We start from the raw sequence: 26631 nt of genomic DNA, 5'->3' as shown, positions 1-26631 counted from the left end.
TGCAGTGGAACAGAAACAGCAGGAAATATTACAGCAGCAATACAAATATGGAACAAAGAAAACAAAACTATATAGACCAAACAACAGCTTATGGATTGTTTGGAATAATATAAGGAAATAAGTCTTGGACATTCTCGTGTTTTATTCATGGTTGCTTTTTAACCAGGTGCCTTACATTATATTGCATCATACTTCTTTTTAAAATGATCAAATAAATGAAATGAAATCAACTAGAAGAACTGGGTAGATAACAGAGAGAGCTAGAGCTGTACCCGACTCAGAATGACTGTCAGTCCAATCAGATTTGTCTGTTCAATAAGAATATTTGACTATTATTTTCTTTTTTCTAAGATTATCTATCTATCTAAGATTTAATTGGGACTTGGTTTATGGTTTTAATAGACTGATACTTCAACCAAAATAGGATACATGTAGAATCACAATCTAATGGGAGAAACCAAGCAATACATTACTATTTGACTGTGAGATTGGCAGTGGAATCAGGCTCCTTCTAACGAATCATTGACTATTTGGGGTCACGCCTACCTACAACACAACACACACACACACACACACACACACACACACACACACACACACACACACACACACACACACACACACACACACACCTACAACACAAACTCAAACTTCATCAACAAGTGATCTCTGAGAAGTGCAGAGTGGAAACATGACAGCAATGAGCACTGAGTAACAAAGATGGAGACAAAAACACGTCAGTTAAAACAGAACCTCACATGTTGCAGCTGACTGCTGACTACTCGAGTTAACACAACTCAGCAGTGCTTTCAATCCAATAAAAACAAAATCCAGGATGGAGAGGCTGAGTGAAGGTGGTCTGGACTCTCTGGAGGAGAGTCATGGTTCCAGAGACGCTGTAGAAGGACAGAAGACCTGCTCTGTGATCCAGGTACACTCCTACTCTGGAGGAGGGAGGGACTGAGATGAGAGTTTTGATCCTGTTATGTCTGAAGTAACAACTCCTGCTGCCACAATCTAATGTCCAAGACTTGTCATTGTATCCAAATAGACTTTCACTTTCACTCCCTGTTCTGCTAATATCTTTATATGAGACTGCTATTGAAACCCACCCGCTCCACTTCACCTCCCAGTAACAACGTCCAGTCAGACCCTCTCTACTCAGGATCTGACAGTAGTCAGTGAATCTGTCTGGGTGACTAGAATATGACTGTGCTTCCCTCATGCCTGTTGCTTTTCTGTTCCCCTCAGATAATAACAGCCGTATGTGTGCTGTGTTTGGATCCAGTGTGATCTGACGTGAATATTGTAAGAAGTCAGCTCTGGTCTTGGGCTCTGGTTGTGGCAGTAAAACATCCACTTCACTCACTGTCAGTGAGATCTTAGGCCATTCCTCTGTCAGAATGTCCTGTAGTTTATCTCTGACCTCTGACACAGCTGCAGTCACATCTTCAAAGTAGTGCAGAGGACGGGTATCGATCCTGGGTGAGTCTGTAGCTTCACTGAGACGTGACAGCGAGGGGTAACTGTGGAGGAAGTGGATGTGATCCTCTGTGTGTGAGAGCTGCTCCAGCTCAGTGTGTTTCCTCAGCTCAGAGATCTCCTGCTTCAGCTTCTCCTGAAGTTCTTCTGCCCGACTCGCTTCCTCTTTCTGCTGGGATCTGATCTGCTGCTTCACCTCAGAGCTTCTCTTCTGAATGAGACGGACCAGCTCAGTGAAGATCTTCTCACTGTCCATCACTGCTTTATCAGCAGAGAGATTCATGGCCTTCAGGTTCTGTTGTAGCACCTTCACGTCTTTCTCTCTGCCCTGGAGTCTCTTCTGGATTTTTTGCCGATTCACCCCGAGCTCTTTCTGCCTCTCTGTCCTCTCTGCTGCAGCTGAGACTGTGTCGTGTCCCTTATGTTCGTCCACGGAGCAGAGATAACAGATACACTGCTGATCAGTACGGCAGAACATCTTCATCACCTCGTCGTGACGAGAGCAGATGTTCTCCTGAAGCTTCACGGTGGCTTCCACCAGCCTGTGTTTCTTTAATGGAGCTACATCATAGTGAGGCTGGAGGTGCTGCTCACAGTAAGAGGCCAGACACATCAGACAGGACTTGAGGGCTTTCAGCTTTCTCCCAGTGCAGAAATCACAGCCCACATCTCCAGGTCCAGCATAGCAGCGATCAGGAGGAGCAGCTTGGAGTCCGGTCTTCTTTAGTTCCTCCACCAACTCTGCAAACATGATGTTTTTCACCAGCGCAGGCCTTGGTGTGAAGGTCTGTCTGCACTGGGGGCAGCTGTGGATGTTCTTCTGATCCTCTGCATCCCAGCAGTCTTTAATACAGCTCATGCAGTAGCTGTGCCCACAGGGAATAGTCACCGGATCCTTCAGTAGATCCAGACAGATCGAACAGCAGAATTTTGCCTCGTCCAGCTGAATTCCTTGCTGAGCCATTTCACTTCTCAGTGACAGTGAATCTCAGGTAGTTTCACTTTCTCACAACAGATCAAAGTTGTGCTCTGTTCCAAACCAAAAATCGATTCCTTTTCTTGGTGTTGTTGCTGCTCTGTGGTGAATGGGCTCGTTGAACTGGCTCAGTGCTGTTTGAGAGCAGGAAGAAGAGGGAGGAGTTATCAGGTGTTTCATACCAGGAAGACTTTGACCTTGTTTACAATTCACCTCATGCAGCCCCGCCCACTTGACCCATTATATCACAACTTCCTCTTAAAAACACCGGCTGTTTTACCTGCTCATACTAGTCTGACTCACCAGGTCAAACCTAGTTTGACTCACATTATGAGTCACAGGAAGTGTAAATACCATCGGAACTTACGATTGTAGTTACACCTCCTGTTAGTCTCTCAGGCCAGACGGTCTCTTCTACATAAGGTGAATATGAAGTGAAGATCATACAAATATAATTGGAATAGTTCAACTTTGCCTCAATGACCTCACTGACTGTAACAAAAAAACACAATTTTCTCACAATACACAGTTGAAAATAATACTGTAAAAATGAACATTCACATTATTAGTAAGTGAAACTAAGCAACACATAACAGCAAATGTAATCTTTATCCTTATACTTAGTGTGTTGTGTGTCTAATCTTATTTCATATTTAGCCTTTATTCTCATATTGCTGAGGCAGCCAAATCAGCCACTGCTTATTGCTGTGACATTGGAAAGAAACATCCTGTTTGCCTTGTGTATTTTAACTGCTGCTACCTGTTATTATATGAATTATTATGATTCAAAGCATACACACACCCACACACACACACACACACACACACACACACACACACACACACACACCAACACACACACACACACACACACACACAATACAATTTAGAGCAAGACACATTGCTCATTACGATATATATCTTAGTCAGACAAGTAACTATCAATTACACGTATAGTCTAGGGAATCTGTGAGAAAAAATGACCCAACCTTAAATTCCCTGGAAACCAAAATCCACAAAAACGTTCTAACTATGTTATTTAGGGTCTTATGTTAGTAATTGTCTGCCTCCGAAATTATTATACAATACTTTCAACCCAAAGCCTTAAAATCGACACTTTTTTACAAGATTCTACAAGATACTTCCTCATTGAAGAGAGCAGTGCGCGAGGTGCTAAAATGCAGGAGCTTATGACGTCATAAGCTCTATATAACCTTTGTACACGTGCGCAATCTGCCCTCCTTTTGTCCGTTCTTTGCCCCCAGTGACAGCGCTCCCTCAGTGTCCGTCTGCCTCCCACTCTGTGCCGAGCGCTATGCTGCTCTCTCTCTCTCTCTCCTCTCTCCCTCTCCTCTCTCTCTCCTCTCCTCTCTCTCTCTCTCTCTCTCTCTCCTCTCTCTCTCCTCTCCTCTCTCTCTCTCTCTCTCTCTCTCTCTCTCCTCTCTCTCTCTCTCTCTCTCTCTCTCCTCTCGTGTGAGAGAGAGCACAGAGAGACACACAGCCTGGTGACGCGAGGTTACTCACACATACACACACACACACACACGCTGTGCAGTCGCAGCAAGAGTCCCTCTCCGAGCAACGAACACACACACACACACACACACACACACACACACATGCACGGTGTGTGTGTGTCGATCTCTCTTTCTCTCTTTCTCCGTTTCCCTCCCCCCCTCTGTCTCGCGCTCTCTCTCTCGGAGGCTGCTGCAGATGGGACACGCCCACACATTCCGCGGGAGAAAATACACTCTAAAAAATAATTCATTCTCATTACTTTTGCCAGACTGTCAAACCTAAATTTATATACTTTGCGACGTTCATCATCGTTCAAATTTGGCTGGTGGCTTATTAACATAGGCTCCTGTGATGTGATGAACTCAAAATGCTAAATAATAATAAAATATTTCTGGTTTCCAGGGACTTTAAACAAATTGCAACAGAAATTATTTGTGTTGTATTCAGCTCTTGAAACCTTCCAATTTAACATACTGAAAATCCCAGAAAATCCCAGTAGTGGAACATTCTCAAAATTGGCATTGTCTCCACAAAGGAGGTGATGTTTTCGGTGCCGTTTGTCTGACCGTTTGTCTGTTAGCAGGAGGATTACGGCAAAACTACTGGGCCGATTTTCATGAAACTTGCTGGAAGGGTGTAGCGTGGGCCAAGGAAGAACCCATTACATTTTGGAGCGGATCTGATCCGGGTCGGCTCAATGGAGGGGGCGGGGCTAGAGAAAAGAGTCCGTTGGTAGGGATAGGAAGGTCGTAGAGAGTCTGGATTCGAGAGGTGGGTAGGGGGCATGGACAGGTGTATCAGGGGGAGTGTATGTGGGAGGTGGGAGGGGGTGTGGTCAGGAAAGGGGTGGGGCTAGGGAAAAGCTCTACCAAACATACTGTAACATAACAAAACAAAACAAAACATAAAAAATGTAAGTGTGGCTAATATGTTCTAATAGTTGGTGGAAAAGGGTGAGTTTTCATGCACATCTTGTTCCCTCAGACAGCCATCGCAAACCATAACTTCATAGTCATGTCACTCACGAGTCTCGCATTGGAGGCAATTTGATTTGGGCAAGGCACAGCACAAGTTGTAGCTCAAACATGCAGACGAGTGGACAGGTAGGCTAAGTCTCCATATCCGAAGGTTATGGGTAAGTTGACTGCCATTTATTGTCTGTTACCAATGACAGTCGTCTGTTACCATTCAAAGTAGGCTAGCTTAATAAGCACTTACTAGTTAGCTATAATAGGTATAGCTTAATAATAGCTTATTAAGATACTTGTACTATCTGTTATTCATTTTCTTTGTGCAAATAAACAATAAACAAACATAAATAAACAATAAACACTTACTCTGGAGATGATGTAGCCTACCACTTGTGCTCTTCTCCCTACTTATACTCCAACCACTTATAAAGCCTCAGCCAGGCGGTAATGCAACATAAAGGATGCCAACTACCATAAAACACCACAGAAGGATTTATTATATCACTGATGACATCACAATTGCTCGAGTGACATCACTGATGACATCACAATTGCTCAAGTGACATCACTGATGACATCACAATTGCTCAAGTGACATCACTGATGACATCACAATTGCTCAAGTGACATCACTGATGACATCACAATTGCTCAAGTGACATCACTGATGACATCACTGATACATGACAATCGTGACATCACAATCGTGGCACACACACCGCCCGCCCACTTATTGGACCATAACATCAGAACCATTGATGGCCACAGCACATTCCATGTTATGGGCATTATAGCTGGAGTTACACCAGAGAGCCAAACCAGTACCTCTGATAGCTGTGACATAGCAGCAGTTGGACACATCAATATCCAAAATCAGAGACCCCCTGGCCTTTCATCCATGTCCTATGGGAGGATTGAGAATGCCACAGGTGTGTGATTCTCATGAACATGGTACAACTCATAGCAAAACTCAAAGATATCAAGTAGGATCTAATTTCACCATTCAAATTGAAATTATAATCCACTAGGCATCTTGCACCCTACGCGAGTTCGCCTGCCTTGCAGCTCGCTGAGCTAGCCCTGCAGCTCGCATAAGCAGCTGCTTCGCATTGGAGGCAATTTGATTTTGGCAAGGCACAGCACAAGTTGTAGCTCAAACATGCAGACGAGTGGACAGGTAGGCTAAGTATTCTCCATATCCGAAGGTTATGGATAAGTTGACCGCCATTTATCGTCTGTTACCAATGACAGTCTTTGTGTGTTACCATTCAAAGTAGGCTAGCTTAATAAGCACTTACTAGTTAGCTAATAGCTTACTAATAGGTATAGCTTAATAATAGCTAATTAAGATACTTTCTAAGGTACTATCTGTTGTTATTCATTTTCTTTGTGCAAATAAACAATAAACAAACATAAATAAACAATTATAGCTGCTGCGCAGCAATGGGTCGTGGCCGGGCAAGTCTCAAGGCTTTGAGCTAGAGTCCCCAAGTCAAGGCTGAAGTATTTTAGCTATACTCCAAGTCAAGTCTCACGTCTTTGGTCACAAGTCCAAGTCAAGTCTCAAGTCTCTTATGGATGAGCGTTCTATCATCTGCTTCTGCTGCATGCCATCCAGTCTGCTTAGAACATTGCATAGCTAAAACTAAGGGATTCAAAGCAAGTTCAGGTTTCTTTGCAGCATGTAGCTTTTTCATCATCTCATTCTGTTTTTTGTTGCGAGGCATCTCACAACAATACAAGTAGGAATCAGTATATTCACAAACAAAAGTAGTAGTTACTTGCCTGTTGCCTCACTGTTGTAGCGTGGATGAGGTACTGGTGGAGTTGATGTTAGATGGAGAGGGAGGCTGAGCGATTAATAGCCACCTGGGGAGTTTGTATCTCTTCGGTCCTACGCTGCAGGTCTGTGGGGTCACACAACTGATATACCAGCAGGAGCTGCTTTTTCCTCTTATGGACAGACTGGATGCTTGCTGGTGGTGTTTTATGGGACTGGATGCTTGCGTGTAAAAAGACACACTGCTTCCACTTATATAGGGTGAGCCAGGAAGGATTTATGACATCACTGATGACATCACAATTGCTCGAGTGACATCACTGATGGCATCACAATTGCTCGAGATGATGTCATCAGTGGGACGGACAGACAAACAGACAAAGAAACAGAGCCCTAGCTCCCTTAGATAGATAGATGTGCTCATTTTTTATGTATTTCCAGACACTTTTAGAGACACTGTGAGGGAATAAATTCATTACCGTAACACATTTTTAATTGGAAATATGAAACAACAAACTTTTTTTTTCAATGGCAAGCACTTCAATATGCCCAAGGGTAATGGGTATCACCCAAAATGTGTATGATTAACAAATACGAAGTTGTAGCTAACATTGTGAGAAATGACATGTTGTATTACGACTACATACTTACATGAGAAAATAAAAATCTGTTCTACTTAGAGACTCAACAACCATTTCTGTGGATTCCTTGCCCCCAAAAATGTGGAAATAGACACCAAATTTGTAATTCTAGGTCTAGTTGGAGTCAAGATATGGCCAACATTTTAATAATGGCAGTCATTTTGAAAAAATGTAATTTTAACATATTTCCACTAATGGGATTTTCTGGGATTTTTAACTCATTGAGTGCCATGGACGTCTTTCGACGTCCAATTAAATAGTGACGTAGAGTGCCACGGACGTCTTTCGACGTCCAATGCGTTTTTTGACGGTGGGACGTCGATCAAAGCCTTCCGCATCTCCTGTACAACTATTATAGCTATTGGAGGTCTATAACCTATTTTACAGAACCCTTAGGTGGCGACAGTGCTCTCCAGGTTAACAGAAAGGCAGAGAAAAACAGAGAATAAGTCGTTGTGGAAACGGAAATCGCATCGCATCCGTATGCATCGATATGCATGAAGCGTTTTAACGTTAGATGTGCCTGCAGCAGCAGCAGCCAATCTGCTCCCACAATTGAGCTCCTCCATGTCCGCTGCGACAGCGCTGCGACAGCCCATTCGCATGATCAGCCGTGGAGTTATTATTCTCAACTGGAAGCATAGGAGCCGGTGACAAACACACGCGGAAGCTGTAAAAAAACTGGATGTCGCGCACCCTTCACAGTGGAGAGCAAACTCAGCAGAGAGCCACCTCCCATACAGGAGGAGTGTGCAGTTGAGGCGAGGCGGGGGGGGGGGGGGAAGGGGGCACGCAGAGCAGCACACACACAACACCCAGACAGACCCAGGCAGCAGGACAGGGTTGGCAAACGCAAGCCAGAATATCCGATGCCCACCAGCAGCAAATCAAGACCAGCAAGAAACTGCAACCAGCAGCGCACGCAGGGGCCAGCGCTGCTGGTTGCAGCTAAAAATATTATTCTGCCAAACAAAATTCCCTGGCCTTCACTGTTTTATTGAAGGAAATTATTTTTGAGGTGTGACTACATCAGAAAATTAGCTTCAGAGTCAGTGATGTGTTTGAAATGTTTAATTTCACAAAAGGGCCATTATCTCAGCTTCTAGAAAAAAAAGGCTCTTTTTTGTTAAATCAAGCTATCTTCTCCGGCTGATAACTAAAGAACGGAAAATGATATCAATAAACCTGTTTTTGCTGATGATAGAAAAGAGTCTCATCGTTCTTTTTGCGTGTTCATTGTTTACATAGTAATATCACACAATATTCTGTGGGCCTCGAGAAATCACTGAAAAAAGCTCTGAAACTCTGGCACTGGGAGCGTCCGTTCTCCAAAAGTGGCTGGCACTCAATGAGTTAACACATTCACTGCCAGCTGTTTTTTTTTTTACTGTAGGTAGCTTCTGCCAGAGGGTTTTTTTGAGGATTCTGGCTCATCTTTCAAGACCTGAGGATTCTTTTCTGCTAAGATTTTGTGAACACAAAATATCTAAAAAGAACTAATAGAATGTGTGCTTTCTCTGTCTAAAAGAGTTAGTTTGTAGAGTTAGTAGTTATGTAGGCATTAGCACTTGAATACAGCATGGTTTCAGCGTCTGAAAATTTAAGCTGAGATAAATAGCTTTTTGTGAAATTCGATAGAACAGTCACTTTAACCATTCATTTTTGGCATCAGTAAGACGTCAGACATCTAAACAATAGTTTTGAACAGTAATTTCCTCCATAACAGCAGGAAACACCCCTCTCCTTCAAACTCCTCCCTCCGTGTGTGTTCTTCTTGGCTGCAGCGGGCGTGTCACAAGCTCGTTTCTGTTGCTGCTGCTGCTGTGCCTGTCTGCTGGCGGCCGCTGGGCAAGTCTGGATGGGCTCGCTCGTTTCTTGGAGTTTCGGTTGAGAGCTTTGATGAAGCTTTTGCGATTCTGGTCTTATTTATGCTGCGTGTTTCAAAGTGTGTTCCACCCGTAATCTATTATGCAAATTTGCAATCCCTCACCGCCAGCAATCAGCGCGAAAGCGAAAGCGTTTTCGCCAATCCATTCTACAGTATGAGAATGGTTTCATCGCGCGTTCCCCTGCAGTTTTGGCTCTGCTTTTTCTAGTCTGGGAGAGCACTGTCGCCACTTAGTGGGTCGGTGGAATGGGTTGTACACGTTCGGTGGCTCCAATATTTATATAAGAGATGTAAAAGGGTTAGATGCACATCCCACGGTCAAAAAAAAAAAAAACATTTTTTTGACGTATTAATATAGTGTTTCGGGCATCAATATAAACATAAAAATGTGAAAATAAATTCTGTTGCAATTAGTTTAAGGTCAAACCTTATTTTCCCTAGACTATAACCCGTCTGGGAGAACAGACTGTAAGGGGCGTGGCTTGAAGGAGACTGCAGGAGAGAGCTGTATAGGGACAAATCCAACTGTGGCAGTTCTGAGGTTGTGACCACTCATTACAGGGAGGGATGACAGCAGTATATATGCATTTAGAAGTAAAAACTGCTTTTGCACGGAATGGGACCTTTAATTTCCGATACCGATATCAACCGATACCGATATAAGCTGGCTTTTTTTTCACCAAAATTTCAGGTAAATATCTCCTGTTGTGAAATTAACTCCTTTCCTACTTTTGTGAGAGCAGAAGTAGCTGAAGAGTTTAATATATAATATGCATGTTGTGTTAAAGTTGTAAGTGTTATTATCAGCAGCGCTTGCCCCTCCCTCATTACCACCACTGAGGTGCCCTTGAGCAAGGCCCTTATCCCCAACCGCTCCAGTGGAGCTGCTCAGTGGCCAGCAGATCAGACTGTGGTTGTACTGGTCAGCTTCCAGGTGTGAATGTGTGTGTGAATGTGAACAGGGCGCTCCTGAAAAATAGAGCATTGCTCTCAGTGAGACTCCGCCTGTATAAATAAAAGGTTAAAAAAAAAAATGATCGGCATGAAAACCGATAGCCTACCGATATTTTCCGATATGAATTTGTTATGCTAATATTGGCCAATAATATCGGACATCCCTAGTTGTGACCATTCAGAGGCAGGTGTAAACGCCACCTGACTCAGAATCACTTTATTGCCACAATAAGACATACAAGGAATTTGTCTTAGTGTCAGTACCCAGCGTATAGCGCTCATATCAATAAAGTAGATTGAATAAACTATACATGTGTACACTATGGCCCCTATCTTCCCACTGGCCTTAGGCGCTAAAACTGGCGTTAAACGCAAAAAAAAAAACGCGCCTTATTGCGCTTGCCTCGGGAAGATAGCGTCATGGTTTTAGGCCCCGAAATGCGCTTTACGCCGAAGAGGCGTGGCGCAGTGCCAGAATAGGCCAGAATGGGCGTTTCGGCCTTACATACCGGCCTAACGCTATCTTCCCCCCTGGCGTTAATTTAGCGCTTAGCGCTTTTCAAAACCAGGCCTTATTCAGTGCGCCGGAGATATGGGCTCTCCTCTGCCATCTCACTCTCTCTCTCTCTCACTCCCTCTCTCTCACGCGTCAGACAGGCACAATGACCGATGAAAAAAAAGTTGTTATACCGTAGTTTTGAGCCCCTGTCATTCAGAGGCTGTTGCATCATCCTACCTGTGCAGCGGGGGAGAAGAAAAGGTAGCGAGAGAAAACGATATCATTCTGCCCAAACTTTCACCAATCTAATCTCATCATGACATCCAGCCAGGGATAGGTTATATTTTTTCTAGCCGATGTGTTTAAAACATTCTTTTCACTTTGATCTTGCTATAGTGTAGCGTATTTACATGCTTGCAGTATTTAAACTGCAGTTAGATTGGTTTGAGAAGCATAATAATGTGGAATAATATATATGGAGACATATGGAGTCATTTAAGTAATATTAGACTTGAGGGTGTGCTTTACTGTCGTCAGTGGCACGACAGTGCCGAGGTCCGTACGCGTCACTGAAGACATGACATCAGTGCATGACATCAGTGGGTATGACATCATCAGTGGTTTATGACCATCAGTCACCACTGGCCACCACTCGACGATGGCAGTGTTTATCGTGCGTTCCTTTATCGCAAAATGTGACCTGCTCTATCAAAATCAGTCACATTGACCCCAACAAACATTTTGAGTTTTATACTCTGTTGGAAAGAGGAGAAGGTAAGCTTTCTGCTGATATCAAAGTGATCTTTGTACTCCAAAGATTGAGTGAGATACACCGCTTTATGTCGTGACTGTTTCCAAACTATGTTTCTGAGAAAAACAACCTCAAAAATTGACAAAGTAGGCTAGTTCTGCTGGTAACTCTACACTCTACTACGGTGGCTCAGTGGTTAGCACTGTTGCCTCACAGCAAGAAGGTCCCGGGTTCGAACCCCGGTCCGTCCCAGGTCCTTTCTGTGTGTAGTTTGCATGTTCTCCCCGTGTCCTTGTGGGTTTTCTCCGGGTGCTCCGGTTTCCTCCCACCATCAAGAAAGACATGTATGTTAGGGTTAAGACTCCTGTCAGTGCTCCTGACCAAGGCACTGGCAAAATAACCAGTTGGTCCCCGGGCGCTGCACTGCAGCTGCCCACTGCTCCTAGTTCTAGGAAGGTTCCTACTTCCTAGTAGAGGATGAATTTCCCCATGGGGATAAATAAAGGATAACCTAAACTTAAATTTAATTTATGAGCTGCAAAACTATATTTAATCTTTGAATTTCACAATAATCTTTACACAGAATGAAAGCCAATGCTTTATTTTGCTCAAATCTGGTGAAACCCCAAAACAGCCAAAATTAAAAGAAATCATAAAATCACGTTTCTACACAAACGGGCCAGTGCTACATGTGACTGATTTGGTCAGAGCAGGTCACATATGTGCAAACATTGACTTTGTTCACACATTCAGTCATTCAAAGCTGGTACCAGATTCTGGTTCTGTTGTTCCATCAACAGAACATTCACTTCATCCACACCATCTGTTAAAGCAGCATGTCAGCACTGTGGATCAAAACCATTGATCGATTGATTGATTGACTTTATTAATGGATATAGAGACAACAACAAGATCCAAGGGATAGCATGTCAAAGTGTAAACACTTATTTCCAACATGGTCCCCGATGTTCTAAAAAACAGGACAGACAATAACACAAAACATATAGTCATCTAAAAAAACTGTAGCAAAATCACAAACATAATATAGATTTAGACACCAATAAATATGGTACTTCAAGAGAACCTATCCTAAAATCATCCCTTTTAGTCCCACTCAAATTACATTAGAAACGACATCAAAACATTTATACAAGAATAAAACAGTCATCACAGTAAAACACATTATGCTCACAGGACCAGCTAATTAGGCCTACTAACCTACCCAGTCACTTTGCTCCAGAGATGAGCATGGACCTGACTTCTAAAACCCCCTCTAGACTCTGAGAGTTTGATGCCTAGTGGAAGGCTGTTCCACAGTAACGTCCCTGTGTAAAGAAAGGAGCTACGACCTTCAGGTTTACCCGTGGCACTATACATGAGTTCACCCGTGGCACTATACATGAGTTCACCCGTGGCACCAGGCACGTGCACACATAGACATGAAAGGGGGCTTGAGCCCCTGCCTTTTTTTCAGTCTGTAAAAAGTGCCTTTTTATTTTATTTTTATTTTTTATTATAATACATTTTTCATTTTCATTCCAACAACACATGAACAAAACAAACAGCTCAGACACATGAAAAAATAAAATAAAAAGTGCCCTTTCCTGACCATGAATGCATTTCTAATGATGCTTTGTATGGAAATTGCCCTTTCCATGCCATCACTGAAGGCAGCATTCAAAGAGAAATGCCTTTTCCGAGCTCTCTTGGCCTTGAATGCACCATTTGTAATAGGCCTCTGCATGGAGCAGTGTTTTTCTAAACCGCCCCTGAAGGCACCAACCCAAAAACGCACGTGGCCCGTCCCCACCCACTCCAGCAGTGCGCACTCCACTCAGAGCAACCATGCAGACGGACAGCAGCAGCACAGGCGCACACAGTCTGACAGATATATCAGTCAGTCAACGTGAATCAGGTATGTATGTTTGTCAAAGTCTCATCCTAAAATGAGATATTCCTCCAAATCTGGTTAAAATCGGAATATTTAAAATGAGTTATACCCCTAAATTGGCCTTCAAATTGCCTCAAATTTCCACCGCCGCCCTCCGGACGGCGGCTGTAGTGCCCTTTTAGGAATTTGAGCCCCTGCCCCTCTAATGTTCTCTGCACGTCCCTGCGTGGCACTATACATGAGTTCACCCGTGGCACTATACATGAGTTCACTCGTGGCACTATACATGAGTTCACTCGTGGCACTATACATGAGCGCACACTGTTGTGTCCATTCTGAGTATGAACCATGCCTATCTGCGAGCCCATGTAGTGTGGAGCAGTACCATTTACAAACAAATAAAAATAACAAAACAATGAGTGATCTCCCTATTGATTATAATAATATGAATGATTACATTTATAGTTCAGTTTTCTTAAAAAGTTAAAATGTCGGGAACAAACTCGACATATCAACAACTATTCAGATATAATAAAGGGAAGACTTGTAGTGCTGCTCCAGTAAGGCCCATGCAGTGGAACAGAAACAGCAGGAAATACTACAACAGCAATACAAATACGCGACAAAGAAAACAAAATTATATAGACCAAACAACAGCTTATGGATTGTTTGGAATAATATAAGGAAATAAGTCTTGGACATTCTCGTGTTTTGTTCATGGTTGCTTTTTAACCAGGTGCCTTACATTATATTGCATAATACTTCTTTTTAAAATGATCAAATAAATGAAATGAAATCAACTAGAAGAACTGGGTAGATAACAGAGAGAGCTAGAGCTGTACCTGACTCACAATGACTGTCAGTCCAATCAGATTTGTCTGTTCAATAAGAATATTTGACTATTCTTTTCTTTTTTCTAAGATTATCTATCTATCTAAGATTTAATTGGGACTTGGTTTATGGTTTTAATAGACTGATACTTCAACCAAAATAGGATACATGTAGAATCACAATCTAACGGGAGAAACCAAGCAATAAATTACTATTTGACTGTGAGATTGGCAGTGGAATCAGGCTCCTTCTAACGAATCATTGACTATTTGGGGTCACGCCTACCTACAACACAAATACACACACACAAACACACACACACACACACACACACACACACACACACACACACACACACACACACACACACACACACCTACAACACAAACTGAAACTTCATCAACAAGTGATCTCTGAGAAGTGCAGAGTGGAAACATGACAGCACTGAGCACTGAGTAACAAAGATGGAGACAAAAACACGTCAGTTAAAACAGAAGCTCACATGTTGCAGCTGACTGCTGACTACTTGAGTTTACACAACTTAGCAGTGTCTCCAGTGTCAGAACACCTCAGTCCAGCATGGAGAGGCTGAGTGAATGTGGTCTGGACTCTGTGGAGGAGAGTCATGGTTTCCGAGACGCTGTAGAAGGACAGAACACCTGCTCTGTGATCCAGGTACACTCCTACTCTGGAGGAGGGAGGGACTGAGATGGGAGTTCCGATACCCTTATGTATGAAGTGACAACTACTGCTGTCACACTGTAATGACCAAGACTTGTCATTGAATCCAAATATACTTTCAACCTCTCCTGTTCTGCTAATATCTTTATATGAGACTGCTATTCTAACAAAAACCCCGCTCCACTCCACCTCCCAGTAACAACGTCCAGTCAGAACCTCTTTACTCAGGACCTGAAGCCAGGTAGTGAATCTGTCTGGGTGACTAGAATATAACTGTGCTTCTCTCATGTGTGTTGCTTTTCTGTTCCCCTCAGATAAAAACAGCCATGTGTTTGCTGTGTTTGGATCCAGTGTGATCTGATGTGAATATTGTAAGAAGTCAGCTCTGGTCTTGGGCTCTGGTTGTGGCAGTAAAACATCCACTTCAGTCACTGTCAATGAGATCTTAGGCCGTTCCTCTGTCAGAATGTCCTGTAGTTTATCTCTGACCTCTGACACAGCTGCAGTCACATCCTCAAAGTAGTGCAGAGGACGGGTATGGATCCTGGGTGAGTCTGTAGATTGACTGAGACGTGACAGTGAGGGGTAACTGTGGAGGAAGTGGATGTGATCCTCTGTGTGTGAGAGCTGCTCCAGCTCAGTGTGTTTCCTCCTCAGCTCAGAGATCTCCTGCTTCAGCTTCTCCTGAAGTTCTTCAGCCTGACTCGCTTCCTCTTTCTGCTGGGATCTGATCTGCTGCTTCACCTCAGAGCTTCTCTTCTGAATGAGACGGACCAGGTTAGTGAAGATCTTCTCACTGTCCATCACTGCTTTATCAGCAGAGAGATTCATAGCCTTCACCTCCTGTTGTAGCACCTTCACGTCTTTCTCTCTGCCCTGGAGTCTCTTCTGGATTTTTTGCCGATTCACCCCGAGCTCTTTCTGCCTCTCTGTCCTCTCTGCGGCAGCTGAGACTGTGTCGTGGCCCTTATGTTTGTCCACGGAGCAGAGATAACAGATACACTGCTGATCAGTACGGCAGAACATCTTCATCACCTCGTCGTGACGAGAGCAGATGTTCTCCTGAAGCTTCACGGTGGCTTCCACCAGCTTGTGTTTCTTTAATGGAGCTACATCATAGTGAGGCTGGAGGTGCTGCTCACAGTAAGAGGCCAGACACACCAGACAGGACTTGAGGGCTTTCAGCTTTCTCCCAGTGCAGAAATCACAGCCCACATCTCCAGGTCCAGCATAGCAGCGATCAGGAGGAGCAGCTTGGAGTCCGGTCTTCTTTAGTTCCTCCACCAACTCTGCTAACATGGTGTTTTTCATCAGGACAGGCCTCGGTGTGAAGGTCTGTCTGCACTGGGGGCAGCTATGGATGTTCTTCTGATCCTCTGCATCCCAGTGGTTTTTAATACAGCTCATGCAGTAGCTGTGCCCACAGGGAATAGTCACCGGATCCTTCAGTAGATCCAGACAGATCGAACAGCAGAATATTGCCTCGTCCAGCTGAATTCCTTGCTGCGCCATTTCACTTCTCAGTGACAGTGAATCTCAGTTAGTTTCACTTTCTCACAACAGATCAAAGTTGTGCTCTGTTTCCAAACCAAAAATGGATTCCTTTTCTTGGTGTTGTTGCTGCTCTGTGGTGAATGGTCTCGTTGAACTGGCTCAGTGCTGTTTGAGAGCAGGAAGAAGAGGGAGGAGTTATCAGGTGTTTCATACCAGGAAGACTTTGACCTTGTTTATAATTCACCTCATGCAGCCCCGCCCACTTGACCCATTATATCACGACTTCCTGTTCAAGATTCAAGATTCAAGATTATTTTAATTTGTCCCGAGGGAAATTTGTCTTGGACATACAGGCTGCCACATAGGTACACAGTGCCATAACAAAAACAACAACAAAAAAACAATAGTGCATAGCACACCAGTGCCGACATGTGCAAATACACAACCAAAGTGCAAACATCAATAATTTACAGTACAATCAACAATACATTACCTATGACCTGAGTTTAGGAGACTGACTGATATAGGGATGAAAGAGTATTTGTATCTGTTGAGGTGTCTTTTTTTGTTCTTGATTGGGACTCTGTAACGCCTGCCAGATGGAAGCAGTTCGTATTCTGAATACAAGACATGAGAGGGGTCAGCAATGATCTTCCTAGCTTGTCTGATTACAGTTTCCTCAAAGAGTATTTGAAGGGAGGGGTGCTCCCTCACCCCCATCACTTTCATTGCAGTATGAGCCAGTCTATTTATTTGTGATTTCAGCTTAACTGGTAAGTTGCCAAACCCAGCAGACATACCGTAACGAAAAATGCTCTCTATAACAGCATGATAAAATAATAACAAAATCCTCTGTCCAACCCCAAACACCCTGAGTCGTCGCAGGAAGTACAGTCGCTGCTGGATCCTAGAGCACACAGAGTTTACATGGACATTCCAAGACAGATTACAGTCAATATGTACACCCAAGTATTTGTATGAATGGACCTGGGCAATTTGGGCATTGTGGACTAACACTGGGGAATGATCCCCCAGGTGCCCTGGATCAAAAATAATTTCCTCTGTTTTTTTTGTATTTACAATGAGGTGATGGTCCTCACACCACTGTACAAACCTTTCGACCTCCAGACTATAACTCGAAATGTCTGTGTCTGTGTCTATAAGACCCAAGATGGCAGTATCGTCTGAAAATTTAATAACGAAAATTCCTGAATGAATACTTCTACAATCGTTTGTGTACACTGTAAAAAGAGGGGGCGAACTCACGCATCCCTGGGGGACACCTGCGTTGATCACCTTGGGCTCAGACAGTGCCTGTTCAAAGCTGTTTTACCTGCTCATACTAGTCTGAGTCACCAGGTCAAACCTAGTTTGACTCACATTATGAGTCACAGGAAGTGTAAATATTGTAGTTTGTAGTTACACTTCCTGTTAGTCTCTCAGGCCAGACGGTCTCTTCTACATAAGGTGAATATGAAGTGAAGATGATACAAATATAATTGGAATAGTTCAACTTTGCCTCAATGACCTCACTGACTGTAACAAAAAAACACAATTTTCTCACAATACACAGTTGAAAATAATACTGGAAAAATGAACATTCACATTATTAGTAAGTGAAACTAAGCAACACATAACAGTAAATGTAATCTTTATCCTTATACTTAGTGTGTTGTGTGTCTAATCTTATTTCATATTTAGCCTTTATTCTCATATTGCTGAGGCAGCCAAATCAGCCACTGCTTATTGCTGTGACATTGGAATTAAACATCCTGTTTGCCTTGTGTATTTTAACTGCTGCTACCTGTTATTATATCAATTATTATGATTCAAATCATACACACCCAGCCACTCATCCATCATGCCACTCATGTTAACACATTCACTGCCAGCCTTTTTTTTTTTACTGTAGGTAGCTTTTGCCAGAGGGTTTTTTTGAGGATTCTGGCTCATTTTACAAGAGCCAAGGATAATTTTCTGCTTGGAGTTTGTCAACACAAAGTTCACAAAAGTACTAATAGAATGTGTGCTTTCTCTGTCTAAAAGAGTTAGTTTGTAGAGTTAGTAGTTATGTAGATATTAGCCGTTGAGTACAGCATGGTTTCAGCGTCTGAGACAAAAAGCTGAGATAATCGCAGTTTTGTGAAATTCAATATCAAACAGTCACTTTAACCATTTATTTTTGGCATCAGTGAGACATCAGACATAAACAATATAGTTCTGAACAGTAATTTCCTCCATAGCAGCACCCGCACCCCCTCTCCTTACAACTCCTCCCTCCGTGGGCGTGTCTCCGTGTTGGTCAGTCACAAGCCAGTCTCTCCTGCCTGTCTGAGCAGTGAGCAGCAGCCTCTCTCTGGCGGTCCCTCGTCGGCGAGCGTGGATGTGGCTTAATCCGTTCTTGGATTTTCGGTTGAGAGCTTTGACGAAGCCTTGTGTGACTCTAGGCTTATGCTGCGCGCTTCAAAGTGTGCTTTCCACCCAGTCCACCTGTGGAAGCCCCCACCGCCGTGCGCCCGTGTGAAAGGTTTTCGCCTACAGTATGAGAATGAGGCTCGTTCGCTTCTGGGTCCTCGGTTGAGCTCAGCTGGAATGCGTGCGTTTCTGGCCAAACAACACTCAATAGTCTGAGCACCGTCGCCACTCAGTGGGTCGGCGGAATGGATTGCACACGCCCGGCGGCTCTAACAGTATAATAGAAGATGCAAAAGGACCAGATCAACGATCCACCGTCAAAAAAAAAAAAACGATTTTTTTGACGTATCCATACGTCGCTGGCAGTTAACGGTTGGATTCTGCTTGACGTATGCATACGTCGCTGGCAGTTAACGTGTTAATGCCCGACGAGGTGTCCATTATCACTTTTTAAGGGACGATGCAGAGGCGTGAACCGGTCCGAGGCGAAGCCGAGAAGGACTGCCACATTTTGATGAAACCATCGAGCTCGTTCCATATCTGCGGTCCTCTGCACACGATACTCAGGCTAGTGCATTTCAACTTTCGCTTTTTCCACGTAATACGATTTTTTGCCCTGGTATCGTAGGTGTGCAGGGGAAGAAGGGAGATTGGGACGAGCTCACATAAACGAGAGTTGATCCTGTTTATGTAAGGGTTAATACCTGACGAGGTGTCCATTATCACTTTTTAAGGGACGATGCAGAGGCGTGAACCGGTCCGAGGCGCAGCCGACGACCGGTTGCCTCCGCGAAGTCCCTTAAAAAGTGATAATGGACACCTCGTCGGGCATTAACCCGCTTATACCATGGTCACTTGCCAACAAAACAATAAGACCAGTCATTTATATTTCCATGTGTAATAAATAAAGCAATCTAAATGGCTAAATGTCTGTTATTCATACTGTAAATATCAGTCTTCCACGAAATAAAATAGTCCCTCCCACCTCCACCACCCTCCGTTTTAAAGCCGACTCACGCTAACTTTATCACAGGAATGCGGGTTTAACGATGTTTTGCGTTCTACATTAAATTAAGACATTACCGTTTGGCCGCTTGCTTTATTTTGTATGATAGATACGTATTGGCCAAGTATATTAACATTTAAGAGCGAAGAGTTTCAGGAAGTGACAGAGAGCAGCGCCCTGCGTGTGCTGTATGTGGTGAAATGCAGAGAGAGTTGTCTCTCTCTCTCTCTCTCTCTCTCTGTCAAGGAAATCTCCTCTTTCTCGCCGAGAAGAGCCTGGTGACGCGAGGTTAGAAATCTCCGAAACGAAAATCAAAATTGTAAATAAGAGTTATTTTTGATAAACTGAGCACACAGGGGTGATTTAAATAGTTACTTTGACCGACTCAATTTTTTTCTCAACTTCCAAAATTGTCATATTAACCCTTAACTCATTCATGGCCAGTTTAGGACTGCCAATATTTAGCACAGGCCAAAGATTTTCATAATTGTTGGTCATCTTTCAAGACCCACAGTAAATTATCTATTAGCACCAAAGTGATTTGCAATACCTCAAAATGAAGATGTACGTCTCTGGGTTCACCAGGGGAAAAAAAGTGAGCTTTTAGCATGTTCTGTACTCTACTTATAGCCATTTATATACACCCTGTTTTCACCCAAAAGGTCTCCCTGAGAAAATAAACAGGAGAAAAGGCAATTTTTGTAAAAGGGCACAATCTCAGGCAGAACTCACTCTCAATTCTTTTATTTTGAACTGTATTGACATCAGACATGTAAATATTATTCGTTAGGACACAAATGACAAAAAAAATAAATATATATATATATATATATACACATGAAGTGCTTTTTTTTTAGATTCAACAATACAGTTTACTCGGTGTGAGTGAGTGTGCAGACAGACACACAGACAGACAGACAGACAGACAGACAGAGACAGACAGACAGACACACCGACAGACAGACAGACAGACACACACACACACACACACACACACACGATCCCCCTTTTAGATTTCTAACCCCACATAGGATAAGCAATAACCACGCCCTGTGGCGCTGGGATTGGCCAGGAGCAACACTGGAGGGCACGCAGCCCAGCGATTTCATGAACCAACTGAATAGCTCTTGAGAACAGACAGCGGGCTGCTGTGACTGCCGCTTCTGCCTTGTTAGCTGTTTGTGTGTTTATTTTGTTTTGTTCTGGTCCACCCGTCCTCGTCCATGTCTCCCTGTCATATCCTCCCTGCTATTTGATCGTTCCCGTTTTCCCCTCGGCTATTCAACACGTCCTCACCGCCCTCGCAAACTGATCGATCATTTCCTCATTCCTCCGATGATCAAACACATCTCTTGATTACTTTCTCCCGTTTTCTCCCGGCTGGCACAGAGGAAGGCGACTCCAGCTCGTGCAGCGCGCCGAGCGACGTTTCAATGGCGTTTCTCCTGTCTGCACAAAGAAGCGTTTATCCGTTTTCTGCTTTTCCTCTTGCTCAATTTCAAAACAACAGCTGCGGTATGTGTTTGTTCACGTGTTGTCTTAGATGCTAGGGACCTGATACTATGTCAGAGGCTGGGGAAGTGTTTGAACTAAGCGCTGCAGTAATAAAAACAAAAACACGTCAAACACGTCATTGGCGGGGAGGGCTATTTCTGATAACACGTCAAAGACGTCTTTGGCGGTGAATGAGTTAACGGGGGTATAGAGCTCAAACAGCTCTCTTGATACCACTGTTGAAACTATGGCGCATTGATATGAATGGTGAACAGACCATTTGGCTGAACGACTTTACCAACTGTACATTATCACTTTTTAATGGACACCCTGCAGCCAATCAGAATGGAGTATTCACCCAGACCATGGTATAAGACCTGATACACTGTGCAAGCTTTGTGGTAAATATTGCACTCAGGTAACCTCAGAAGACCATGTGCGTAGAAGAGTGGGCCAGTGAACTCGGACCAGGAAATTGCACGTATCATTTTCTTTTGTAAGGACTGTAATTTTATGAGATGACTTTATGACACTTTATTACCATTATCATCAGGTGATCAGGTTAAAACAGTTTTACCTGATGAAGGTCCAAGGACCAAAATGATGTGTCAGTAATAAAGTTCATTGCAAGTCAAAGAACTGTGTGCAGGAATTCTCTCTTCTCTCGCCTAATGGACATTTCCTCCTACTCACGTCTGCAAGAAACTGAAGGTGTGCGGGAGCCTTTACAGTCGAGGTTTGTGTTTTAGGGGAGAAATGGGCTCAGTTGTACTGTCATATACTGTACATTCCACACTATTTATAGCAGCTTAGAGAGACTGCCTGAGATGAAGCAATTCAATGCAATTCAGTTTAATGATGACACAGATGATCAGGTGGCTCTGATCTAACAACTCAGTCGAATAACAACTTAAGAGCAAAGTCAGCAAACAATAAACACCAAAGATGTTGCACAACATCAAATAGCCCCAATAATAATCTTGTGATATCTCACACACACACACACACACACTACACACACACACACACACACACACACACACACACACACACACACACACACACACATACACATACACATACACATACACATACACATACACACACACACACACACACACACACACACACACACACAACAATGCCAACACTACAATCGCAAACACAGAATACAGAAGAAAAACCTGATTCATTCTTGGGATGGGGAAAAAACAGTAAATAACTGGGATGTGGACGCTAAATGACGTCACATCCGTTTTGTTAGCGTTGCATTTGCAGAAAACTTGAGCTGGGAAGTTCACTGTTCACTGGTCAGATCCAGTCGCCATTGTTAGCAATAACAGTTGATAACATGGCAGTTTGCGGCATTTTGCGCATACAAACACTGCAGCCTCATGTCCACACAGATAGATGTTAGGCAGTGCTGCTGTGTGTACAGCTGATTTAATGAGACACAAACAAAACAGAAGTGCTAAACAATATTACTACAATTACTACTACTGTTGTTGCGCGGCGCAGCCATCTTGGATTTTTGAGGTCAGGGCTGCTGAGACTCCTACGAGTTTGGAATGGGAAATACCAGCTCTGGTGACGTCACTGTCCCAGCTCATGACCTTTGAAGTCGTAAGATTACCAGTTCCCAGTTATAAAGGAATGCACGATTACTATAGGGTGGCATTCTGAGCATGCTCAGTTGATGGATGGTGGTGTAGGTCACTGCCGCCGGCCTCCCTATTATAAAGAAGATGCCATATCACAGATGATGCTGTAATGCTGTCATACTCTTGTTGTCATCAGTGATGATGTCATCAGTGATGTCACTGGAGTGATTGTGATGTCATTGGTGGTGAGTGGTGTCATTGATTGAAGAAAACCGAACTCTGAACTTAAACAAGCCTGTTAACACCAAACAGCAAAACAATGGCAGACAACCAGAGCTCTCGACCCTGGTCGATCAACAAGGACGACTATGTTCTCAACGAGGTGATAGGGAGTGGAGCCACAGCAGTGGTCCAAGCAGCCTACTGTGAGCCCCGAAAGGAGAAGGTGGCCATCAAACGCATTAACATGGAAAAGTGTCAGACTAGCATGGATCAGCTCTTGAAGGAGATCCAAGCTATGAGCCAGTGCCAGCACCCAAACATTGTCTCTTACTACACCTCCTTTGTGGTCAAGGATGAACTTTGGCTGGTGATGAAGCTTCTCCGTGGTGGCTCAGTGCTGGACATCATCAAGCATATCGTCTCCCGCGGTGGGCACAAGACCGGTGTGCTGGATGAAGCCAGCATCGCCACCATTCTGAAAGAGGTCCTGGAGGCGCTGGAGTACATGCACAGAAACGGGCAGATTCATCGGGATCTGAAGGCTGGAAATATTCTTCTCGGCGATAAGGGTGCAGTGCAAATTGCAGACTTTGGTGTGAGCGCCTTTCTAGCGGCCGGAGGAGACATGACCAGGAACAAGGTTCGGCAGACGTTTGTGGGGACGCCATGCTGGATGGCCCCTGAGGTCATGGAGCAGGTGCGGGGCTATGACTTCAAAGCCGACATCTGGAGCTTTGGGATAACAGCCATTGAGCTGGCCACCGGTGCTGCACCATACCACAAATATCCACCGATGAAGGTGCTGATGCTGACGTTGCAGAACGAACCTCCCTCTCTGGAGACGGGCATCGCGGCCAAGGAGATGGTGAAGAAGTACGGCAGCGCCTTCAGGAAGATGCTCTCCCAGTGTCTACAGAAGGATCCGGAGAAAAGGCCAACCGCCGCTGAATTGTTGAAGCACAAATTCTTCACAAAAGCCAAGAGCAACGAGTACTTGCAGGATAAGCTCCTACAGAAGGGGCCGACGATAACCGAACCATCGAAAAAGGTCCGTCGCGTGCCGGGCTCGAGCGGGCGACTCTACGAGACGGAGGACGGTGAGTGGGAGTGGAGCGACGAGGAGCTCGATGAGGAGAGCGAGGAGGGCAAGGCTGCTGTGGCGGCTCTCCGGTCGCCCAGAGTGAGGGACGGATCTCAGAATTTGGAGATGTTCCCGCCCACGAATGGTTCTTCCGCTCCGGGTGCAGCACAGCAGAGCCTCGCGAATGTAGGAGATGGTCCATTACAGGTCCTCATCCAGATACACAGCCCTGCACACGATGGACCCGTGGCACAGGACCCACCCTCAACCAACACCAACATTCCCCTCAGCCTCGTTCTGAGGCTGAGGAATCTCAAGAAGGAACTCCACGACATCCGTTTTGAGTTCATGCCTGACAAAGACTCCGCCGACGGAGTTTCGCAGGAGTTGTTCTCGGACGGTCTGGTTCACGGGATGGACGTCGTCATTGTGGCTGCCAATTTGCAAAAGATCGTTGATGATCCTCAAAAGAATAGAAATGTGACATTTAAACTGGCATCTGGCTTGGAGGAGTCTGACATTCCTGATGATGTCAGTCTCATGGGATTTGCACAGCTCAGCATCAGTTAATTCAAACTCAAGGACTCAACAACAAAGGACAGCAACAAATCCTTATATGGAACCGAGGAAGAATCCTGAATCCTCATCACTGCTAGTGATGTCATAGTATCACCTCATCACTGTCTGTGACATCATCAGTGATTTATGACATCATTCGTGATATATGACATCACTATAGTTGTGACTTTCTTTCTTTCTTTCTTTCTTTCCGGGTGGGGGGTGTGTGTGGTGGACATACAATACGGACACACAGACAGACAGACAGACCTCCTTATAGCAGCCTCGGCCCCCAGTGGCCATGCCGTAAAAGAAAAACGAGCTGGGCTCTCAGACGGGAGCCGGCTCATATCGAGCGACATCACTACAGTAACTCACAGTGGAAAACGTCTTGGCATGAGTTGGGCATTGAAGGCAGATTATTTCTCTCACTTTTTGTGCACAGAGTAGCCTACGTATATACAGGGGCGAATTTTCCACTGGGGACAGGGGGGACATGTCCCCCCCAGTTTTCAAAACCTTGATTCTGTCCCCCCCACTTTTTAAACTGAAAAAATCATGCTCAATACGCTACTGTTTGACCAGCCATCATATTATGGCTGAGAATGTTAATTGAGTTGCTAATTATAAGCTATAGGCTACTCCAAAAGATTGCCCCGGATTTCCTCGTCTGTAAAAAGTGCCCTCTCCAGACCCTGAATGCATTTCTAATGGCGCTCTGTATGGAAATTCCCCTTTCCAAGCCGTCCCTGAAGGCAGCACTCACAGTATTGTAACAGCAAATTTAACTTTTGTACTAATATTATTCAGTTTGTGGAGTTATTTTTCTGTGACAAGTATCATCCAAATGTTAATTTAAAATGAGATATTCCTCTAAATCTGGCTAAGAACGTTAAAACTTTTTTGCCAGCCCCTGCCCCTCTAACATTCTCTGCATGTACCTGCTGCTGTATAAAGGGTTAGGTGATGAGAGGAAGTGAACATGGTAAGCAGTGAACATGGTTGAATTTAAAATAAAGCACACTAATAATAATAATAATGATAATAATAATACAACCAACGTGATTTCAATATGGCTCTGGCTTTCACATCAGTATTGTTCTATGCCTTGTTCATGTCACCTGCTTTCATATCAGAGCTCTGATGAGTTGGAGGAGGTGGTGTCTAAAAGGCATGTATTTAGTGGTGTGTGTAGTTCTTCATAGATCTAGCCTCTTAATCTTCCCCTCAGAGTGCACCAAATTGATGCATTTTACTTTAAAATGTAAAAAAATATATTACGGGGGGGGCATGCCCCCAGACCCCCCTAGAGGGTGGGCGCTCCACATTTTATTGTGTCTTCCCCCCACTTGTGAAACCAGGTATTCGCCCTTGCATAATCATTTCACAGACTTTAGGGAGGCCAGGCTCAGTGCTGATTAAAATGCGTTTAAAGTGCAACATTCACTAAAAGGTATTGGGCTAAAAACACACTAAGCACTCTGCACTGTCGGGAACATGTAACTGCACATCCGTTCCATTCAAAATAACGGAGAAAAGAGCACCGCAGCGATGACGTATTTTTGTGGTTTTAGGATCAGGATTTTGCTTGAATGCCTAAAATAAGTGGTTAACAAAAGCTGATGGGAGCGGTCATTTGTGTTCAGCAGGATCATCTTCACAAACAATTTGATATGACCTTTGAAGCGTTTTCAGAAAATCACATTTACGTTTCAAAAGTCATAAAAGTGATTATCCTGCTGAACACAAATCACCACTCCTATACACTTTTGTTAACCACAGTCCTTATTTCATGCATTGAAGTGAAATCCCCATTCTAAAACCCCATTCACTTTCCCCCTGAAGATCCACCATGCTACTTCTGGACTAATCCTTGCGGTGCTCTATTGCCAGTGTT

The 26631-nt window shown here is 44.0% G+C and overlaps 2 protein-coding genes across 3 annotated transcripts; one reads left to right on the top strand and one right to left on the bottom strand.

Annotated features, from left to right (window-relative positions):
- Positions 1 to 787: 787 nt before the first annotated feature.
- Positions 788 to 16375, bottom strand: LOC310800261 (uncharacterized protein; the record flags this gene model as incomplete). Its single annotated transcript, XM_083662838.1, has 2 exons — positions 788 to 2453; positions 14709 to 16375. The coding sequence occupies 2 exons, from the start codon at positions 16373 to 16375 to the stop codon at positions 788 to 790; spliced, it is 3333 nt and encodes a 1110-aa protein (XP_083518964.1).
- Positions 16376 to 23192: 6817 nt separating this feature from the next.
- LOC310800150 (serine/threonine-protein kinase OSR1-like) lies at positions 23193 to 24746 on the top strand (the record flags this gene model as incomplete). Of its 2 annotated transcripts, XM_083662737.1 has the most annotated exons (2): positions 23193 to 24275; positions 24396 to 24746. In XM_083662737.1, 2 exons carry the CDS (start codon positions 23193 to 23195, stop codon positions 24744 to 24746), a joined length of 1434 nt encoding a protein of 477 aa, XP_083518863.1. The 2 variants fall into 2 exon arrangements, with proteins under 2 accessions (XP_083518863.1, XP_083518862.1); XM_083662736.1 differs by having other exon boundaries at positions 23193 to 24746.
- Between the last annotated feature and the right edge of the window lie 1885 nt (positions 24747 to 26631).

This window comes from Poromitra crassiceps (assembly GCF_964638095.1).
Source record: "Poromitra crassiceps genome assembly, chromosome: 29".
Taxonomy (NCBI): Eukaryota; Metazoa; Chordata; class Actinopteri; order Beryciformes; family Melamphaidae; genus Poromitra; species Poromitra crassiceps.
Note: the sequence above shows the minus strand (reverse complement) of the source record. Positions and strands in the feature narration are given on the sequence as shown.